The sequence below is a fragment of the Budorcas taxicolor genome, chromosome 2 (assembly GCF_023091745.1).
Source record: "Budorcas taxicolor isolate Tak-1 chromosome 2, Takin1.1, whole genome shotgun sequence".
Classification (NCBI taxonomy): Eukaryota; Metazoa; Chordata; class Mammalia; order Artiodactyla; family Bovidae; genus Budorcas; species Budorcas taxicolor.
This window is the reverse complement of record NC_068911.1, coordinates 166,469,586-166,489,694: the sequence shown is the minus strand read 5'-3', so window position 1 is coordinate 166,489,694 and position 20,109 is coordinate 166,469,586. Positions and strand designations below refer to the sequence as shown.

Sequence of the window (20,109 nt, the reverse complement as noted above, 5' to 3'; positions counted from 1 at the left end):
AGAATGTCTGGTGTCTTGGCTTTTGATTGAGATCTTGTCAGATCACTATAGACATTTGGCGTAGGCCGATTATCATGCTGAAGACCCAGCTGGTAAGTACAGATGTTTGTGCTTAATAAAAATGGGGGGAAAGTTATGACTTCACAAATGCAATTTGTCTGGAAGATAAAACTAGGGCTTAAGATGATAAAAGGCCATGCTGTGAGAAGTCTGGGGTGGTGGCTTCTAGCCCAGAATGCCGGCCCTAAAACTCTTATAAAACACACAGTCAGCCCCTTGGACTGAACCAGGCAGGCCCTGACACTTAACTTCACTCAGGTAAGTGACAGCTGCCCCATGAAGGCCATGCCCTTTGAGTTGTTTCTTTCTGCATAGCATGGTACACAGCAGGGGTCCCCAAGCTCCAGGATCTAATGCCTGATGACCTGGGGTGAAGCCAATGGAATAATAATGAGAAAGTCAAAGTGAAGTCGCTCAGTCGTGTCCGACTCTTTGTGACCTTGTAGACTGTAGCCTACTAGGCTCCTCTGTCCATGGGATTCTCCAGGCAAGAATACTGGGTTGCCATTTCCTTCTCTAGGGGATCTTCCCAACTGAGGGATTGAACCTGGGTCTCCTGCATTGTAGGCAGACGCTTTACCCTCTGAACCACCAGGGAAACCCAATAATAATAAAGTGCACAATAAATGTAATGCACTTTAATTGTCCTGAAACCATTCCCTCCCCACTCCCCTATTCATGAGAAAATTGTCTTCCACCAGACCAGTCTCTGGTGCCAAAGAGGCTGGGGACCACTGGATATAGTATGTACTTAAATATTTGTTGAATGAAGTAAATGAGTAACTAAATGGATACATGCATGGACCTTTAACTGGGAAGGTGTGGTGAAAAACATGGAACTCCAGAATTTTATTCTTATATTGAAGCTTACGGTGTCACTGAACTTTTTGGCCCCAAATGAAAAAATAAACACAAATAAAACAAGCATTGGCAGTGGGAGGTGGCAACTTGTTCCCTGGGGACTGAAGTCAAGCAGAAGATACAGGCAAGTGAGGGGTCCGAGCTGCAGAGGGGGAGCCTGGCCAAAGGTGCCCAGAGAGCAGACAGCCCAAGCTCCCTGAGCAGGGACAACCCCTGGGCAGCTACAAGTCAACCATATATGGCCTTGTGGGGGTGAAATCCAAGCCACAGGTCCCATGGGCAGATCTCTCACCCCTACCCCGGTCAGATTCTGCTTTGGAGAAATGGGGTCTGTTTGACAAGACAGCACGGGCAAGGGAATGCAGCTCCTAATGGGAAGAGGCTGACGAATACTTACCACTGGCGTCAGGGCACAGAAGGAAAAGCTAGAGGCTGCAGCCAGCCAACTGGACACTAACTCCACAGCTGTGACTCGCATCTCTTGCAACTGGCACAAGGATGTGCCACTTAAACGCTCAGGGATATAAGGACATTCAACTTCCAGTCCTCTCCTCGGTCAGGCCCTACCCGTGTGGCCTCAGCCGAGGCCCCGCGACTCAGAGGCCACGACACAGACTCCCAGCACTCTTTGGGAACACTGATGCATCATGCAAGGGAGGACTCTTTTTCTAGAAGGGGCAGGAAAGGAAGAGAGGCCCACATGCTTCTCCCACCCTAGGAGCCAGGAAACGTCGTCGCCTGGCACGCTCCCCACTCTGCGGATGGGCTGGTCATAGCATCCGAGACGCTGTCATGGTGACGAAGTCCTCGAAGCTGAGCCGAATGCTGCCCTGCACAGCTGTGTCCTTCTCCCGGAAGGCCTCGGTCAGCACCTGCAGCTGGGTGCAGACCTGGATGAAGCGATCCAGCTGCATGGCAGGATTGGCGGAGCGCGGGCAGTAGCGGGAGACCAGGAGCTGGGTGAACTGGGGACTCAGGTTGTAGCCCATCTGGGACAGAGCTGGAGAGGAGGGGCACACAGAGCAGACACAAAAACCTACCGTGAGCACTGCCATCGACCAGCTCCACGGAGCACGGCAGTTCAGGAACGTCAAGGGGACTGGCACCCAGGCGAAGATGGGACAGATGTCCGAGATGGCAGGAGTACAGCAGGAGCTCTGGGTCCTCCCCTGAGCTGGAAGGCCCCCATCGCTTGCTCTCAAGGTCTCTACTGTCTGTTTAGTTAGGGGCCCGCAGGGTCCCAGAATGACACCAGTCTGTACATGCTCATCTCTGATTTGTCTGTATTACAGACGGAAGCCTGAGCTTCCCTGCTCCAAGCTGACAGACATCAGAGGCAGCTCAGCTGAGTCTATGAGGGCCTGCTCTGGAGTCGAGACAGCCCCTCTGCAAGCAGTTTATTAACCCTGCTAATCCTCTGTCTTACAATCTCTAAAATGGGGATAATACTTACCTTGCAGGTTCTATTAAGGATTAGAGGGGGGATCATGCAAAGGACTTGGCATACTGCCCGGCACACAATAAACACTCGGAGTAAGTGTTAAAAGCAATAAAACCATCCCATCTCCCCCAGGGCAGGCTGCAGGACAGTTCCAAGGTAGCAGCCTCCACACTGCTCCCCACGTCCCCCTACCCCAGCTGGGATGCTCCCTTCCTCCTCTCTGTGTAATCTACCCCCTCAGGCTACTATCTCAGCTTCCCTTTTGCCATGTGGCCCTTGGGCAAGTTTCCTAGACTAAGCCTCAGTTTTCTCATCTGTAAAAGGGTAATAATAAGAGATCCTTCATCTAAGGGTGGGGAATAAGAAACAGTACCTATCACGTGCGGAGACAGAAGGACGTAACACAGGAGAAAAACTTATTCCAGTGCCTGGCCCATAGCAAAGATTCAATAAGTACTAGCTTTCCTGTGATATCACCCTTACAAACATCCATCACCAAATCACCACCTGGCAACAGGGTAGGTGCTCAGGACAAATCTCCTCCTTTCTCTTCCACCAGGGAGCTCCCCTCTCCCCCTGCCTCCAAGCTCCTTGGTCTGAGTAAATCCATGGCCAGGGTGATGGGCTGGGTTCTCTGGGGAGCCCTTTCACCCTCTCAGCCGGCAAAGCTCCCTGGCCAGTTCTCATCAACCACACTAACCAACTGTCCTCTAGAGTCAGACATGGAATGAGACCTGGAGCTGTGACCTCACATCATCTTACCCAACTACGTTTAGAATACTCTGGGAAGGAAACTGCCTTCCAGCAGAGCCAACAACAGAAGCCATCTTTCTGAGCCCCTCTACAGGGCTCTTTCCATTCTGCACGCTAGAAACTCAAAAGGAAAGAGCCACACAAGCCACACGTACCAGCCTTAAAGTGCCCTGGGCTGCTGAGTTTCCATCCCCAAGGCTCCCTGCCAGCTGGATCTGTCTGACCCAGCGCTGCCAGGAATTTCATTGTCAGAGTCCAGCCCTGCTCATGTCCTTGCCCGGGATTTGGCTCACTGTCCAGCCAGGTCACAGACAGGGTGGGGAGGGGGCCTGTGCTGAGGGCAGCGTTTTGTAGTGCAGTTGGACACGAGGTGGTCCGAAGGCAGAGAGCATCCCCTGCTCCGTCCTAGGGAGTAAAGAGAAAGGTCCACTGTGCCTGTGCACCGAGTCCCCGCCAGGCCCTCACCTTGCTGCAGCTCTGTGTAGCTGATGGAGCCCGAGCAGTCCCGGTCATACTGCTGGAAGAGGTTCTTCCACTGCTGGATGAACTTCCACAGGGCGGAGAAACCGTAGACATCGATGCGGCCTGACTTGGTCTTGTCAAACATGTCTTGGGGGGGAAGAGAAAGAAGACTTCAAAACTAAAGGCCCAGGGTCCTCGGGTACTACTCAGGCAGCCCGTCCCCCCAGGCTCGAGGAGGAGACTCCACAGAACCAAGGCCCGAGGCCCAGATGCCAGTACCCAAGATGCACCCTCAGCAAGCGCTGTACCAGCCCCATCCCTGCCAGAAGTGCATCGTCTCCCCAGGCTTGGCGGCTGACCGCCTCCCTGCCATCACCCACCAGGACAAGTAGTCCCATCCTGCAGAACAAGAAACCAAGCTGGCCTGTGACTCAGCCATGTCTAGAACTTGAGAAAAGATCTAAGGAAAAGAGCTCTCAGTTTAAGGGACATCTCATTGTGAAATCTTCCCTGGCTGAAAAAATTCTCCTCAGAATGGCATTCCATTTGCCTCCCGTCAGACAGGAGGTAGCTAGCTCAACCCCAGCTCGAGCCCGTGGGGAAAGGCTAGGACTCACTTATCATCATCAGGCACGTCTCGTCATTGAATGAGGACCAGTTGGAGTTGACCAGGGCCTGCTTCAGCTCCTTGATGGAGATGTAGCCACTGTGATCAGAGTCCACTGACTGGAACCAGGAGTAAGCCTCGGGATCCACATTGGGAGGGACGCCACCTACAGGAAGGGGTGCCAACCAGGACAGTCAGATGCAGGTCTCAAGACCAATCCGCAGAAATGCTGGGAAGGCCAGCCTCGGCGCCTCCCTGGCTACAGGTTTTCCCTTCTTTGAAAGCCTTACAGGTCTGTCTGCCCCCTCCCTGGCTTCCATCTAGACAACACCTTTCTTCTAATGGAAGAGGACCTTCTGTGTAAATGCGTTGAATTCTACTCCACAAATCCTTCAGGCTTTTCCTACAGTGCTCCAACCACTCTTCTATTTGATTTTAAGTTTCTGAGAAACAGGGACTTGTCTGTCAGATCAGGAATCTTCTGAGAAGGGGGATCATCTCTGCCCTCCCCCCAGACTGGGGACCTAAAACTGTTTGCTGAGCACCTAACACACATAGCCCAGAGACAAGCATCTTGAGCAGCAGGCAGCAGGGAGTTCTCTGTGGTGGGAACCAGGTCTGGTCCATCTCTGACTGCCCTGGCACCATGAGAGCTGGCATATCCTATCCGGACCTACCAGAGTGTGGGTGGCCACAGAGCTCCATCGTTCCTCCCTCCCCATGGCCTCCAGAGGTCCTCATCTGTGAACTTCCCCGCGGACATCTCTGACACCTCCTCACCCCACACATCCAAAGAGCTGCCCAAAGCTGGCAGTTCCACACACAGCTATCAACTCTTCCCTGTTCCTACTGCACCTGCCCTGATTCAGACCCCTCTCACCTGACTGTGGAACAAACCCCAAATCCTAACTGAATCCCCCATATGGCAACTCTCCACCACTCAGCACCTGTAGCTGAGTAACCTTTGTAAAATCCCACTGTTCTCACCAGTTTCCCCCTCCCTCAACTCAAAACTCCTCAGAGGCGCCTCACTGCTTACAATGAAGTCCAGCGTCCCCGAAACAGTATTCCAGCCTCCCCACCACGTGGTCCACCCCTGTCTACCTGTCGGTCTGTCTTCCCACCCTTCTGTGCCAGTCTAGCTGCAGTAAGGCCCTTGCTCCTCCCCAGAGCTGCCCAGCCCCTCCGCGGAGCCCTGACCCACTGGGTTCTCTCTGCTTTGCATCCCCTTCTCCCTCATCTCTTTGCATCCGTTTTCCATCCACACTTCAAAACTCAAAGAAAATGCTGCTCCTTCCCTAAAGCCTTTCTTCTTCCATTCCTGGACGGACCTCCTTCCTCTCTCCTTTGTACCCCTTCACTCTATAGCCCTGATCACTCTTCTGTGTACATGTTTTTCCTGACTTCTTCCAGGTTATACTTGGAGCAACTTGTGGGCAGGATCCAAGGCTAACTCATCTCTGAATCCTCAGGGGCACGGCAGGACACAGAAGAGGGAGGTGCTCAGCCCCCGCCAGAGGCAGCTTCTGGTCAAGCCTCAGCTCTCCCAGGTGCGGCCTTGGCTAAGCTCTTAAAGTCCTCTGTGTTTCGTTTTCTTATCTGTGAAATGAGGACACAATAGCATCTACTTCATAAGGTTACTATGAAGATATAATGAATCCATGAAAGCCCTTAGGTCAGCACCTGGCACCATCTAAGTACTGTGTAACTGCTGATTATTAGTGTTGCTGTCGGGGTTCAAACAGCTTTGGGTGTCTGACAGCTTTGTGCGTACGTCAGAAGATGCGAGAAAGGATCATTCATTTGGGAAGGTGACTGCAGGGTGGGCTGGGGGTGAGGGGAGAGGGTGGCAGATGAAAGCAGAGAAGCACAGAAGACTGTCTTGGGAAAAAGCCAGAGTACTGGTAAACCTGCTGAGTTGACTGGCCACAAAAAGGGCTCACTGGCACAAGGCAGTATCAGAGAGTGCACAGAAACCACCGCCCAGGCCCCAAAGCGAGGCCGGAAGGAAAATGATTTGCCTGACTGAGGGACTAGGCTGACCTCCTTGGATGGGAAATCCCGACAGGCCCCACCCTCTTTCCTAAAAAAACAGCTGCTGTGCCAGACGTGGAGGAGGCCATAGGCACGGGCGAAGAGTCTCTGCAATCAGCAGAGAAGAGCTCAGCCTCTGGAAGCAAAGAGCTCTGATCCTTACTAGCTTGTGTGACTTTAGAGAAACTGTTCCATTTCCTCAGTACTGATTCCTCCACTTCTAAATTGGACCTACTTCCCAGGGTTTCTGTGATGACTAAGTGACATAATGGCAAAATAAAATTTTTGCAAAGGGCCTGGAATGTGTGCAGTCACATTCTCACAGAGGAAGGGCTTTTAAAATTGGGTCTGAAAGGGTGACAAGAGAGTTGCAATGGGGAAAAGAAAAGCTGTATGGCAAAGGCACAGGGTGTGTTCGGAGCACTCCACGGGGTCTCGGGTTGGTGGGAGAGAGGGGTAATGGCAGGTGAGGACCTGGAGAGGCCCTTTGGGAGTCAAGTGCCCCTAGGATATTCCCTGTGGGCAGTGGGGGCAACTTTAAGGGCCAAACCTCTCTGGCCGAGCATGGTGCTCAACTTTTAGACCCTGGATTCAGCAGGGCTAAGATGGGCCCTCAGGTGACCCCAGGGCATGCGATGCAAGCACTGCTTCAGGGGGTCACGGGCGGCGCTGGCGGGGAGGTGATGGTGGCTGGGAGAGAGGCAGCTGCAGAGGGTGAGCAGTTAACAGTCTGAAGCACGTTTCTCCCCTCCTCTGCAGCCCCAGAAGGTATCTCTGGCCTCAGGCCCTGGAGAAGTGAGCTTCACAGCCAGGGTTCCATTCCCCTGCTGGGACCTCATGCAGGCTCAGAAAGGAGGAGGAAATCCACCAGGAAGCTGCTGAGCTGAAAGCAAATAGCCAGCAGTGCCGGCTCTGACAAGATAAATGCCACTGGCTCCCAGTGTTTAGAACCCCTGAGGTCTGAGGCTCTCCCTCGGCCACCTGCCGGTCTGTACACTAAGATGCTGCAGTTTCCCTGCACTAAGGCTCCCTGGAGGCCCTTCAGGGGCAGCAGAGTGGCTTCAGGCTGCCTCACTGCCAGGGCGGACTCCTCGGAATAAGTATGCTGTGAACAGGCTCACTGGATGAGCTTGGGAGGGCGCAGGGGTCTGGGCACTCACCTTTCCTGACAGCCGGTCTGAGGCCACTCAGGAGTCCTCACTGAGCCTGAAGCCCCCACCTAAGCTTCTCCACATCCACTAAGTTGCCAAGCCCCCTCCCCAGGCCCATTTGTCCAGCAGCCCACCTTCACTGCCTCTGCTCTTTATCCTTCCTATTCTCATCTCATCACTCCCCTGCCTGCCTCGGCATTCTGCAGTGGGACAGCCCTCATCACATCTGCTGCCACATTAAATGCTGAATACTCCTCTGCTGAGAATGTTCCAGAACAAGCCCTCTAACAGAACACTGTCTAGTAAGCCCCTCCCATGTGCCAGACACTGTGCCCAGTGTTTACCTGCAACTTCTCACTTAATCTTTATTAACGATCCTGTGAAGCAGTGATATTTACCCATTTTACAGATGTGGCTACTGAGGCTTAGAGAGATGAAGTAATGTGGTCAGATCTGTAAGTGATCTTATCCCAAAGGCCAAGCTTTCAGCAATTAGGCAACCGTGCCTTTCTGCATATGAGCAGTCAGTCTCCCTTACACAGAAAAGGGGTTCCTTCCCACAGCAGATGGTAGTGCTGTCTCCAATGACTGGCTAATCCACTCCTTCCCCCACTTCTGGCAAGAGCATGGTACATCCTCCCCACTGCCTAGGGGCTGCAGAGTCCCCTCTAATGAGAGAAATATCCACTCCCATCCTACTGATGTCAGGCTTGAACCAGGGGATAAACCTGAGTGGAAGAGATATACAGTCCTTCAGAGCAGAAGCTTAGGAGGCATTGTGCATTCCTTCTAGCTCTCCTGCTCTTTTCGTCTGTCAGAGAAAGAGCATACCCCAAAAGGGGCTGTGCCTCTAGCCGAGATCCTGGAAAGAAAAGACATGTGGAGCAGAACCTCAGCAGCCAAGCCTGCAGCTGCTGACGTGTAAGCAAGAGTAAACAAGTGTGAGTGAGGAACAGAAATAAACGTTTGTTGCTGTAAGCCAGAGATTCCAGAATTGTTGTCACCACAGCAAAGCTAATTAACAGACTTCTCATTCTGCTAATGCAAGCAAAGCTAGAGACAAGATGCTGAGAAGCCAGGGAGCAGACTGCCTGTGCATTCACAAGAAGGGCACACAGGGCCCTGGATAACTCGGAACAAGGCTCAAGGCACCTGGAGTCCAAGACCCCTACTTACCTGGAGGAGGTGGTCCCTGTCCGTAAGGTCCGGCACCGTAGGAATTTGGAGGTAGTGTACCATAGGGGCCCCCTGGGGCTGCACCACCATAGGGTCCTCCTGGAGTTCCAGAAGGGAGCCCCCCAGGGTGGGGGTGTCCATAGGGTCCTCCACCAGCTGGTGGTCCATAAGGCCCTCCAGGGGCAGGACCTCCTCCATATCCACCACCAGAGGGTACCCCGCTCCCATATTGCCCTCCACTGTGGGGGGGTCCGGGATAGTAGCTACCCGGAGGGGCTCCAGGTGCTTGTCCCCCAGCTCCTGGGCAGCCCTGCAAGAAGAGCAAGACATTAGTCAGAAGGACAAGGCCAGGAACTGGCCACGGCACAGCACTCTGCAGTTACAAAGCCCTGCCACGGCCTTTCTTTCAAATGATCCTACAGGCTGGGCTGGACTCATGATCCCATGGTTTAGATGGGGAACCTGTGGCGTCCAGAAGACATACAGCTTACCCAATCACACTGCCCATGACCTGCAGAGGCAGGGCTGGAAACCTGCTCTCCTGGCTCCCCTGGAAACCTGCTCTTCCCTGCCCACCAAGGGGCTCCACAAGGGCTGGTATCCTGACTGGTTTGCCACTTTATCCCCAGCCCCCAGGGCAGAATGGATGCTCAGTGAATATTGACTGTATCAGTGAGCAGGGAAATGAATCAAACTGAATTCAAAATCCACACTCCATGGTACCCCCACAGCTACTTGCAGAATTCACAGCACAAACACAATCTCCAGTAATGCCCCTGACCCTCCCAGTCACCAGTGGTGCATCTATAGCATGGATTCACCCAGAGCACGTCTTCCTTAATGTACTCTAGCTCACGATGCAAAAACATTTCCCCGGACTCACCCCACGGCTCTGTGAGACAGGCAGGCAAGACCCTATTCCTACAGCAATACAGGACAATGGTTAGGAGTGAAAAAGACCAGTTCAAGTTGGGGTTCTGCCATTTACTAACTGGTCCAGTGACGTAGCCTCTCTAAACCTCAATATTCTTTGCTTTAAAAGTGCCTGCCTACCAATTAGTGTGAGAATGAAATGAGGCCTATTGCGGGAAGAGTTCTGACAGAGACCCTAGCACAAAGCACTCAACGCACATTAACTATTAGTATTAGCGCTCCCCTAAGGAGAAGGAAACTCAAGTCCAGAAAAATCACACAAAACCACATGGAAGGGCTGGGGCCGGAATGCAGGTCTGCTGGCTGCTAAGCCCGGGCCATGGGAACAGCAGCACCTACATGGGAGCACTCCCGCTCTTGTTCGTGTCCCCACGCCACTAGCCAGGGATCCCTGAGACTCAAGAGCGTTCGGCTCCATCTCCCTAACAGGCCGGGCAAAGGCCAAGTGGAGGACAGCCAAGGCCTCTGCAGGTGGGCTGAGGTCAAGGGCACAGAGGGCAACTGGGCCCAGCTCCAAAAATTGAGGATGCTACCATCTAGACGAATCCTAGACCAACCGCCAGTAGCCTAGCCAGTGTGAACCTGGACTTTCTCTTTTAATTGTGCTTGATGGCTTCCTGGACAGTTACCTTCAAGGCTAAGGCCAAATTCACACTTGATTTAAAGAGGGACTGCCTGCTCAAGGAAGAGAAGCTTCTTGAGGGAGGGTGGGTGGCGGGCCCTTCCCCACTCAGCATCAGGGGTGCTCTTCTGCCCTGGAAGCTGCCCAGAGCTCACAGCAAGCCTCCTTCACAGATAATGAAGCCACAGGCAAATCTCAGTTCCATACTCTGCTCCCATCAGCTGACTCCATGACCATGTGCCAGTGGCTTAATCTCTCTAAGCCTGTTCTCTCACAAGCAAAATACATAATAATCCCTTTCTCACTGAATTGTTCCAGAGATTACAAGAAATGTATACAGCTTTTGTTAAATTTTAGCTAAAGAACCTTTTGATAAATACAAATCTAAAAACTCACAACAGAAAGCTGCTCTGGTTGGGGGTGGCAATTCCAGAGCCTCAATCAGGCAGGCTCGCAAGCCCTCCCTTGTGAGCTTGTGAGTGAGCCCCCGCAGAACCCTCCCAGTGATTCAAAAGGCAACTTGAAAAGCACTAATACAAGACAAACAGTTCTTACAACAGTGTCTGGCATAAATCATAGTTGCCATTGTTATATTATTATTATTACTATCAGCAAAGCCCTAAACCAGGGGCGGGGGGAGGGGAGCGGCGAGGGGGGGCAGGGGGCGCGGTGCAGTGTATAAAGGAGAGGGAAATGTTCAAAGGAGCACGGAGACTCTCTCTGCAGCATTTAACAAAGCAGCATAAGGGAAGAGCTGTTTAAAATGGACACATAAGCCAGGTGCCATGGGACCAACAAAGAATGAAAAAAGGGGGATTTTCCTGGTGGTCGAGTGGTTTAGAATCCGCCTGCCAATACAAGGGACCCAGCTTCGATCCATGGTCCTGGAAGATTCCATGTGCCTCAGGGCAACTAAGCCTGTGTGGACACAACTACTGAAACCCACACGTCCTAGAGCTCGTGTTCTGCAAAAGAAGCCACCTCAGTGGGAAACCTGCGCACCGCAAGGAAGAGTAGCTCCCATTATCCACAGCAAGAGAAAGCCCAGATACAGCAACAGATACCTAGCACAACCAAAAATAAATCGATAAAATTTTTAAAAGATTCCCAATGGAGTTGGAGAGATGCACAGGGAACTTCTTCAATCCATCCCCTCCAGTTCACACACAAGAAACTAAGGCCCAGTGAGGGGAAGGGACTGGCTCAAGAAACACTGACGTGGAGGCAGACCACTCCTTGTTCACACCCTAGCCCAGCAACTCCCACTACCTCCTGCGACAGCGCTCTTTCCTTAAGCAACAGGGCACAGGATTCCATGGTAGGCTCGAAGAGGGGATAGGACTCTGCAGAGGCTGCGCAAACCAAAGAACAGGCTGGACAAGAAGCCAGGGAGTTGACTGCTGCTCCCAAGAACTCCTGTGAGTGAAGCCATAAACTGTTCCTGGCTGAGGACACCTGAGGCATAGTCCTTACCTCAGGAAATGCCCCCACGACAATCAAGTGAGGGCTGTCCCAGCAGGGCTTCTGACCTTGGCGCTATCACAATCCAGGGGGCTGATGGCAACTAAACTCTTTCCTTTCTGCCCTGCATTAAAGCCCTCAGATGAACAGTTTACAAAACACTTTCACATACACACAGAAACACTACTGGCAAAATCCCACCAACAATCCTTTAACAGAAAAAAGGGAATGTGGTAGAAGGCCTATTTTCAGAAACTGAGGTGGACAACTGTTAAAAGACTTCATTCATTCAGTAAGACTTTACAGAGCAATAATGTTGTATTAGGTTGTGCTAGACAAAACAGGGCCTGGCCTTGAGAAGCGTGGGGTAACTGTGATACAATCTGACCAGTGTCATCAGAAAAATCGACTTAAATGCTATTCAGAGGCATGAGTCGAGGAATTGGTTCCATTTGTCAAATGATAAATAAGCAATCAAAGGAACACATGCAGGCAGGGGCTCAAGGAAGGCTTCCTGGAGGAGGCAGAGTCTGGCGCACAGGAATTCTCCAAAAGGAAACTGGACATCCCAGACAGAAGCGAGAAGAAAGAAAAAGGCACAGACCTGAGGGTGAGCATGGAGTGGTCAGGGAGTGGGCCAACAACCTGGGGGCAGGGGCAAGAATGCAGTGTGAACTCAGAAAGGCAGGCTCTTTCCCTGCTCCTTGTCCCAGCACCTCTCCTGCTGCGTTTCGGTTAGCTGGTGGGGGCCTGCATCTTAGAATTTCTCTCTGTCACACAACAGTGAGCTCCCTGGGGGCAGACACTGGGCCTCATTCATCATAGCACCCCAGTGTCCAGCATAGTGCCTGGCACCGGCAAGCCTCCGTAAAAACGTGAACAAATGAATATCACTCAGAAGATGCGGAGCTTTATGCCAGGGGAAATGGAGTGCCATAGGAGGGTTTCCAACAGGGAAGAAACGTGATCAGAGCCTTGTTTAGAGAACTAAGCGGCAGAGGGTGTGGAGGATGCTTGCGGGGGAGGAACCAGCCAAGGCGCAGGACAAGCAGAGCCTGAACCAGACAGCAGACTCAGAACAAGATGGGTTCTGGAGCTATTTCAGAGATAGACTAGACATGACTTGGCAACTAATGAGATTAAGGAAGCAATGGAAGGAGGAGTGAAGAAGGGGAAGTGTTCAGGATGACTCAGGTTTCTAGTCTGCACCATATAAAGAGTAAAACCAGCAGAATCCAGGCTGGTGAAGACGGTTCCCAGGGTCACTGAGTTATTAGTAAAGGTCAGAACCAGAAACGAAACAGGAGTAAGAGTCCTTGACTCCATGTTCTTTTATACTACTCCATGCCACTTACCAGCCCCTCTAAGAGGTTTTTCCAAGAGCATTTCATACTGATAATAAACACGAGATTATAAAAAAAAAGAGAGAAAAAGAAGACAGGAAAAGTTCAGTAACCACGGTTTCCAAAACATTACAGAAAACTAACCCTTCGTTGTCGTTATTATTTTTCAGTTGCTAAGTCATGTCCAACTCTTTGTGACCCCACAGACTACAGTGCACCAGGCCTCCCTGTCCTTCACTGTCTCCTGGAGCTTGCTCAAACTCATGTCCATTGAGTCCTTTGTTGCCCCCTTTTCCTCCTGCCCTCAATCTTTCCCAGCATCAGGGTCTTTTCCAAACTAATCCTATGTCTCTACTGATTCCAAGAAAAATACATTTGATAAGTTTGTATGGAGGAAGGGAGCAATTAACATTTTATTAAGGCTCTCACTGACCCTCTGTCCTATGAGGTAAGGGCTATGATCCCCATTTCACAAATGAGAAAATTAAGGACCAGAAAGTTTAATCACGTGCCTGGAAGGACACAGCTAGAAATAGTGAAATTTAAAACAGGGTCTGCATGACTCCACCCACTCGACCCTCTTCTAGGTAAGTGTTCACGATAAATGGGTGAGAGTCTACCACACGCCAGTGGCAGGGATTGTCCAAAATATATGTGTCAAATATAATGGGTCTCTACAGTGGGCAGGGTTGAAGGGGGAAAGGTTGGATTAGGTGATCTTTCAGAGGCTTCAAACCCAGAAATCAGGGAGACTCAGAAGAACTCTATCCTGTTTTCACTCCAGCACTTAGACCCAGTTCAAGAGCCACAGTATTCTAAGAGACCCCAGAGGCCTCCTGGTCCAACCTTTCAATCAATGATGGAATCTCTGTAGCACCATCTGGAATCTCTGCTTACATTCCTGTAAGTGGTGGGGAGCTCGCACATGCAAAGTTGCCTCAGTCGTGTTCGACTCTTCACGACCCTGTGGACTGTAACATGCCAGGCTCCTCTGTCCATGCAATTCTCCAGGCAAGGATACTGGAGCGGGTTGCCATGCCCTCCTCCAGGGGATCTTCTCAATCCAGGGATCAAACCCACATCTCCTGCATCACAGGCAGATTCTTTACCATTGAGTAATTGAGGAAGCCCCAGTGGGGAGCTCACCCCCTCTTAAATAACTCACTCAGAAAGTCCTACACTTTGCTTTGGCTCTGAGAGCTCATTCTTCTACCCTGAAGATGCTAGTAAAGCTCAGAGGTGTCAAAGGTTGGTCCATGCTGAGGCTGACGGGGAACAGTTGGCTGTGTTGCAAAGACAAACCTGTGCTCTGGAGCTACCCCCAGCCTGCTGCCGGAGGCTAGAGCCCATTCTAAGGAGTTAAACAGTCACAAGACTACAGAAGGAGTGGTTTGAGCGTTCACCAGCAGAATGTCCTAAAATATTTAAAGGCTAGAAGCCTGCAGCCAATAAACGAGCCAAGAATTGTCCCAAGACTTCAATTACCACCTCTGTGCTGACACTCTAAAATCTTTCTCTCCAGCTTCATCTCTTGTGAGCTGCAGACCTTCATATCCAACAGCCTCCTGACGTTCCATCCAAATCTGCTCCTCCCGGTGTGCCCATGGCAGTGAAGGGACATGCTGGTGCACCCCCTGAGCCCTCCGCTTTCCTCTCTGTTGCCTCAATTAGGCGCCAAGTTTCCTCACTTCTGCCTCCCAGCTCCATGTTCACCAGGCCACTGTTCTCTCACCTAGATAACTTTTTTTTGGACAGGAAAGTAGGATTTATTGGTAGGCATGAATAAGGGGTGGTCAGCACCAAGGCTCTCAAGAATGCAGGGCACATGACCTGTCCAGAGGACCACGGCTAGGGATGTATCTGACACCACAGCTATCTGGATGAGCCACTTTTCTGCCTCTATGTTTTCAAATTCATCCTCATTAAACTTAAGTAAATGCCCACTTCTTGGAGATGGGGACCCTCTGGTGGCCAGAGAACTTGAACTTGGCCCTGCGGAGGGCTTCAATCACAAGCTCCTTGTTCTACGGCTTGGTGTGGATGGACAGTATGACTTGGCCAGTGTACCTGGCCACTCTCCCCTGGCGCTTTCTAAAGGCACTGCACATAACCTGCTTGGAGTCTAGACTAGGGACAGCATGCCAGTCATGAATGTCCACTGGAAAAGGCTGCCTCCAAGGTCCCTTAGGGCAACAGACTGTATATACCTCAGAGGAGGTTGCTGTTTGCGGCCATGGCACACGGGGCCCCCACAGTGGAAAGAGCACAGTCGGCTTAACTGGCTGCAAATCACCTAGATTACTTCAACAGCTTTGAAACTGGTCTCCCTGCTTCAACCCATCCTGACAGTGCCCCCCGGGAACAGCTTCAAAACACAAATGGGATAAAACTCTTTAGGAGATCTCTCCCAAGGCCACCCTCCTCAAAACGGAACATAAGGCCCTTTAAGATCTAGTCCTTGCTTACCTTTCTGGTCTCATTTCTTACCATTCCGCCTCCTCTTCACTACAACTAGAGTGATCTCCTTAAATTCTTCGACAATACTGGGCTCTTGTTTCCTGGCCTTTGCAAACACTATTCTCTCCACAGGAATACTTTCTTCATGCAGCCAACTTCTACCAGATATTCAGCTTTTGGCTTAAATGTCATCTCCTTTAAAAAGCCTTCCTTCCCTCAAGACTGAGTTAGGGATCTCTCCTGTGCAGGCCTGATTCTTACTCCCATTTAATACTCATCACGCTGATTCTACAATTTATGTGTCTGTATCACTGTTCCACCCGGAGTATTTACTACATGCCAAAACACCGTATCACTCACTTAACATGGATTATCTCATTTAATTTTTACAGTAACTCTTGAGGTAGGTATGCCTATGATCCCATTTATAAAAAGGGGGATACCAAGCCTCAGACTTTGGTGGGAAATATCTGCAAGAAAATGGCAGTGGAGGGGTTTGAAGCCAAATCTCTCTGGTCTCAGAGACCAAGCTCTTATGCGCTGAAATCCATTAGGTTGGCTCCCTGACACAACCAAAGGGTACTTGAGTTTTATCCAGTCCATGGTTGAGGACCCCCCAGGCAGGAGGCAGTGGAAAGTTACAGGAATTCTGATTCCTAACAGGAGGCTGGAATCCTCCAGGGCTACATACTGAGTGGAGGACAGGCAGTACTAATTTTTTGGATGCTTTCAAACAACCCACTTCCTTTCTTGCCACACAGTGGACCAGGAGTTGGATAGGAGGAACAAAGGTATGGTGAGGGAAGAGCATTTCTTCTTCTCCTTGAGGCACATTTCTCTCTGTGCTCCTTCTCACTGTCTCACTGAGCCTAAGGCCAGGCAGTGCGGCATGACGACAGCGATCACAGAAGCAAGAGCGACGCCACCACCCGCCAGCACACACTACACATTAGCAATGCACCAGGTCGCCTACAGGCGTTACCACATTTCATCCTCTTTTCAGCCCTATGAAGTATTATTCCTCCCTCTTTACAAGTAAGGAAACTGAGGCTCAGAGTCCTTAGATGATTTGTCCAAAGGGGTATAAATATTAAATAGCAGAATTAGGATTCTAGCCCAATTCAGTCTAACCTGGAAGTTCAGGCTCCTAATTTCTGTCACTGCTTCTAGGATGCATACCAATGATCTCCAAAAGCTTATTAAAATGCAGACGCTTGGGCCTTTTCTGGGTACAGAACAGGTCTGAGGTGGAAATCTAAGCTGTGCTTTTTTAACAAGCTCCTAGGGGATTCTGAGGCAGACCACCCACCGAGAAACAATGCACCATGGCAATGTTTTCCCAAACTACATTCTTCAAGAATAATACTGGTGTCACCAAAAAAAATGACCAGACTCAAAACAGGGGAGGAAGAGTTTTCCATGGTTAAGTAAGTTTAAGAAACACTGCATATTCCGTCCCTCTCTAGCAAATATACAATGTTTATTAACAAATTAAGAATTCTGAGATGCTCTGTGATGAAAAATGTACTATATTTAACAAACTTATTTATCCATACTTCCTTATTAGCAATACTTATTAACATCTCACAAGCCTCAGCAAATGGAACCGAGCTTGGTTATACTTCCTCCTAACCTCAGCCCCAGCGGGCCTCTCTTTCCTACCTCTGCCAAGTATGCAACAAAAGTTCTAAGTTCTAGCATAGATGCTCCCTCACTTGCTATGTGCAACCATGGGCAAGCCACTTAACCTCTTTGGGCTCTTTCCAGAGTTTTCAGTTGAATCAATTATTCCTGCAAGCCTTCTTATAGTGCCTTCACGATGGAGAATATGGATGTCCAAATACTGTGTACAGGGCTGCACTGCCGAAGAGGGCTCTTGCCACATCTTTTGGTATGTGATTACACACAGCCCTTAGTAATAGCCCATGTGACCCTGTTTGCCAATTTTTCCTGTGTGGGTTTTATCTCCTAAATTAGTGTGATCTTGGGCAACTCAGGAGCCCTCTCTGAGCTTCAGTTTCCTCCTTTTAAAATGAAGGAAACTGGCACTTCTCAGGTGGTCCACCAGTTAGGACTCCGCACTCCCAATGCAGGGGGCCCAGGTTCCATCCTTGGTTGGGGAACTTGATCCCACATGCTGGAACTAAGACCTGAGGCAGCCAAATAAACGACATTTTAAAGTAAATTAATAAAACGAAGGAACTCTTTTGAGGGCTCTTCCAGCACTGACCTTCTAGGAATCTAGGAAAAATCAAAATACTAAAAGGTAACACCCGTTACACTCTTAGTTATACCAAAGGTTTTAAGAGCATCACTTCATTATTCTTCATAACAGCTCTATGAAATAGACCCTATTATATGGCCCTATTTTACAGAGGAGGAAACTTCAACTCAGAAAGGCAAAAGTACCCTGTTTAAGGGCTCTAAACTAACTGATGGAGCCAAGATGTGAACCTTCCTCTGACACCAAACTGCACTTGATCACTCAACCATTCTGTCATCCAACAACGTATTCTGGCCACACAATCACCTTGCTGTGGCGTTCTTGGCTGGATCAAGGTGCGCTGGGGAAGAGGCATTTGCTGACAGCTCCGGATTCTGCTGCCTAACGACTTCAAATAAATTCCATGTCTTCTTGGGTTTTACTTTTTCTATGAGTGAAACGAAGGTACTGGACTAAATCAGTGGCCAGACAAGCTCACTTGTGCAGTCTGCTAAAACCACAGATTCTCCTGATTATTCAGATGCAGTACGTCAGAGGTGTATTTTTATCGACTCCCCAAAAGATAACAACAGAACCAGTGCTCGAAACGTTCTGCTGGCGTTGATGACCCCGCTTACGGGCCCCGGTGGAGTCCTGGGAGAGTTGTAGGGCCCAGGCCAAGCGCAGTCTGACTCTGGGGTCCAAGAGCCCCAAATCTTCCCATGCGCAACGTCAAAGGGGGCGCGACACGACCTCCCAGACGTGCATGCCTACGTGACGTGAGCCAGGCGCGACCATCTCTTTTCCCTTCTCTCCTGCGCAACCTCGCGGAAGACAACCTCAGCGTGGGAAAAGGCGCGGAGGAGGCGGGGAGAAAGCGAACCAGGGGGGTCCGGGCAGGACTTAGCGAGGGCCCTACTTGAATTCGCCCGCCCCTCACACTCACCTGCCCGTAAGGATAGCTGGCCATGGCGACTCTGACGTCACACGTCCGCGAGGGGCGGAGCTTCCAGGCGTCAAACCTGCCTCCTTTTGGGCCTGGGGGCGAGCCCCATTCTGATTGGATGTATGAGACTGTCCATCCTGGACGCATGGGTCGACGGAACTGACGCTCTAGGGCGGAGGTTTGGTGCCTCCTAGAGAGATGGGCTCCCGCCTATGGGGTCGCATAGAGTCGGAGACGACTGAGGCGACTTAGCAGCAGCAGTAGCAGCAGAGAGAGGCCAGCGGAGCTAAGGGTCAGGAGACCGATTCCGGAAAACTTGATTGTTGTGCTGGCGCAGCTCTTCCTCCCTTTCTTGCTCTAGAGTAGGTCCCGGGGCTGGTCGGCCTGGGTATTTAGAGAGAAACTTGGGTAGGGTGTTGCAGCCGTGGCCATGTTTTAACCTGGCAAAAAGGACGCATGAAAGTGGCGTAGTTGCTGTCCTCAGTCCAAGTTTCCACCAGGGGAAGGCCCAGGCGGTTACCCTGACAACGGGGGACAGAGGCACCCTGGGAGGGACAGAGGCTAGGGCTAGAAGTACTTCGTTCTAATGTCAGGACACCATATGTCAGTAACTTTGGAGTGGGATCTATGGTATTTGGACAGGAAAATTCCAAGCCGTCAGAATGGGAGGGAGATTGGATCGTCTGAGGTCTCTTCGGGCTTTACTTTCACCACCACACACATCCACAGCTGAGCCTTGTTTCTACTTTGGCCCAGGCTTTTCATTCGTTCAGGCTCTCCTGGTGGCTTAAAGGGTTAAGAATGGGCCTGCAATGCAGGAGACACGGGTTCGACCCCTGGGTAAGGAAATGTGTACCCATTCCAGTATTCCCTTGGCCAGAGGAGCCTGGTGGCCTACAGTCCTTAGGGTTGCAAAGAGCCCAATAGGACTGAGCAACACTTTCATTTCTTCTGGAGTTATTTCTCCTCTCTCCCCCAGTAGGATACTGGACATCTATCTGCCTGGGGGCTTATCTTTCGGTATCCTATCTTTTTGCTTTTTCATACTGTTCATGGGGTTCTTGAGGCAGAAATACTGAAGTGATTGCCATTCCCTTCTCCAGTCGACCGTGTTTTGTCAGAACGCTCCACTGTGACCCGTCTGCTTTGGATGGCCCTGCATGGTATGGCTCATAGTTTCTTTGAGTTACGTAAGGCTGACTTGTTTCATAAATGGAGAAATAGGTCCAATGACCTAACCTAGTTCACTATGGCTTAGGGGCAGAGTGTAGCCTAGAACTGGGGCAGTGGATACCCCAGGTCTCATCAGGGAAGGGTTGAGGACTGATCCCCAATATAAGTAAGATCCTGGTTATTAAGAGATGTCAACTACAAATTGGCACTTGCCAAGAACTTTTGCCAGCGACTGAAATGCACCAACAAGGGCCCTTGCCGTCTGCCTGTGCTGCAGCAGCTGCTGACCTTCAACACTCCCCAAAGGGAATTCAGAGTGGAGAGGGAGGCGCTCTGTGCTCCAGGGAAACTGATGAAACAGGTCTTTAGACAGTTAGATATTTTCAGGAACTGATTTTATAATCCCAATCCTTGCATCTCCTCATA

At 50.7% G+C, this 20,109-nt stretch overlaps 1 protein-coding gene and 1 pseudogene across 1 annotated transcript; both read right to left on the bottom strand.

Moving 5' to 3' along the window:
• Positions 1-880: 880 nt before the first annotated feature.
• Positions 881-18,611, bottom strand: PEF1 (penta-EF-hand domain containing 1). Its single transcript, XM_052663376.1, has 5 exons — positions 18,511-18,611; positions 8,546-8,855; positions 4,195-4,350; positions 3,581-3,724; positions 881-1,921 (listed from the first exon to the last, which is right to left on the bottom strand). The coding sequence occupies exons 1-5, from the start codon at positions 18,532-18,534 to the stop codon at positions 1,692-1,694; spliced, it is 864 nt and encodes a 287-aa protein (XP_052519336.1). The 5' UTR covers positions 18,535-18,611; the 3' UTR covers positions 881-1,691.
• On the bottom strand, positions 15,071-15,192 carry LOC128044037 (uncharacterized; annotated as a pseudogene).
• Positions 18,612-20,109: the final 1,498 nt, after the last annotated feature.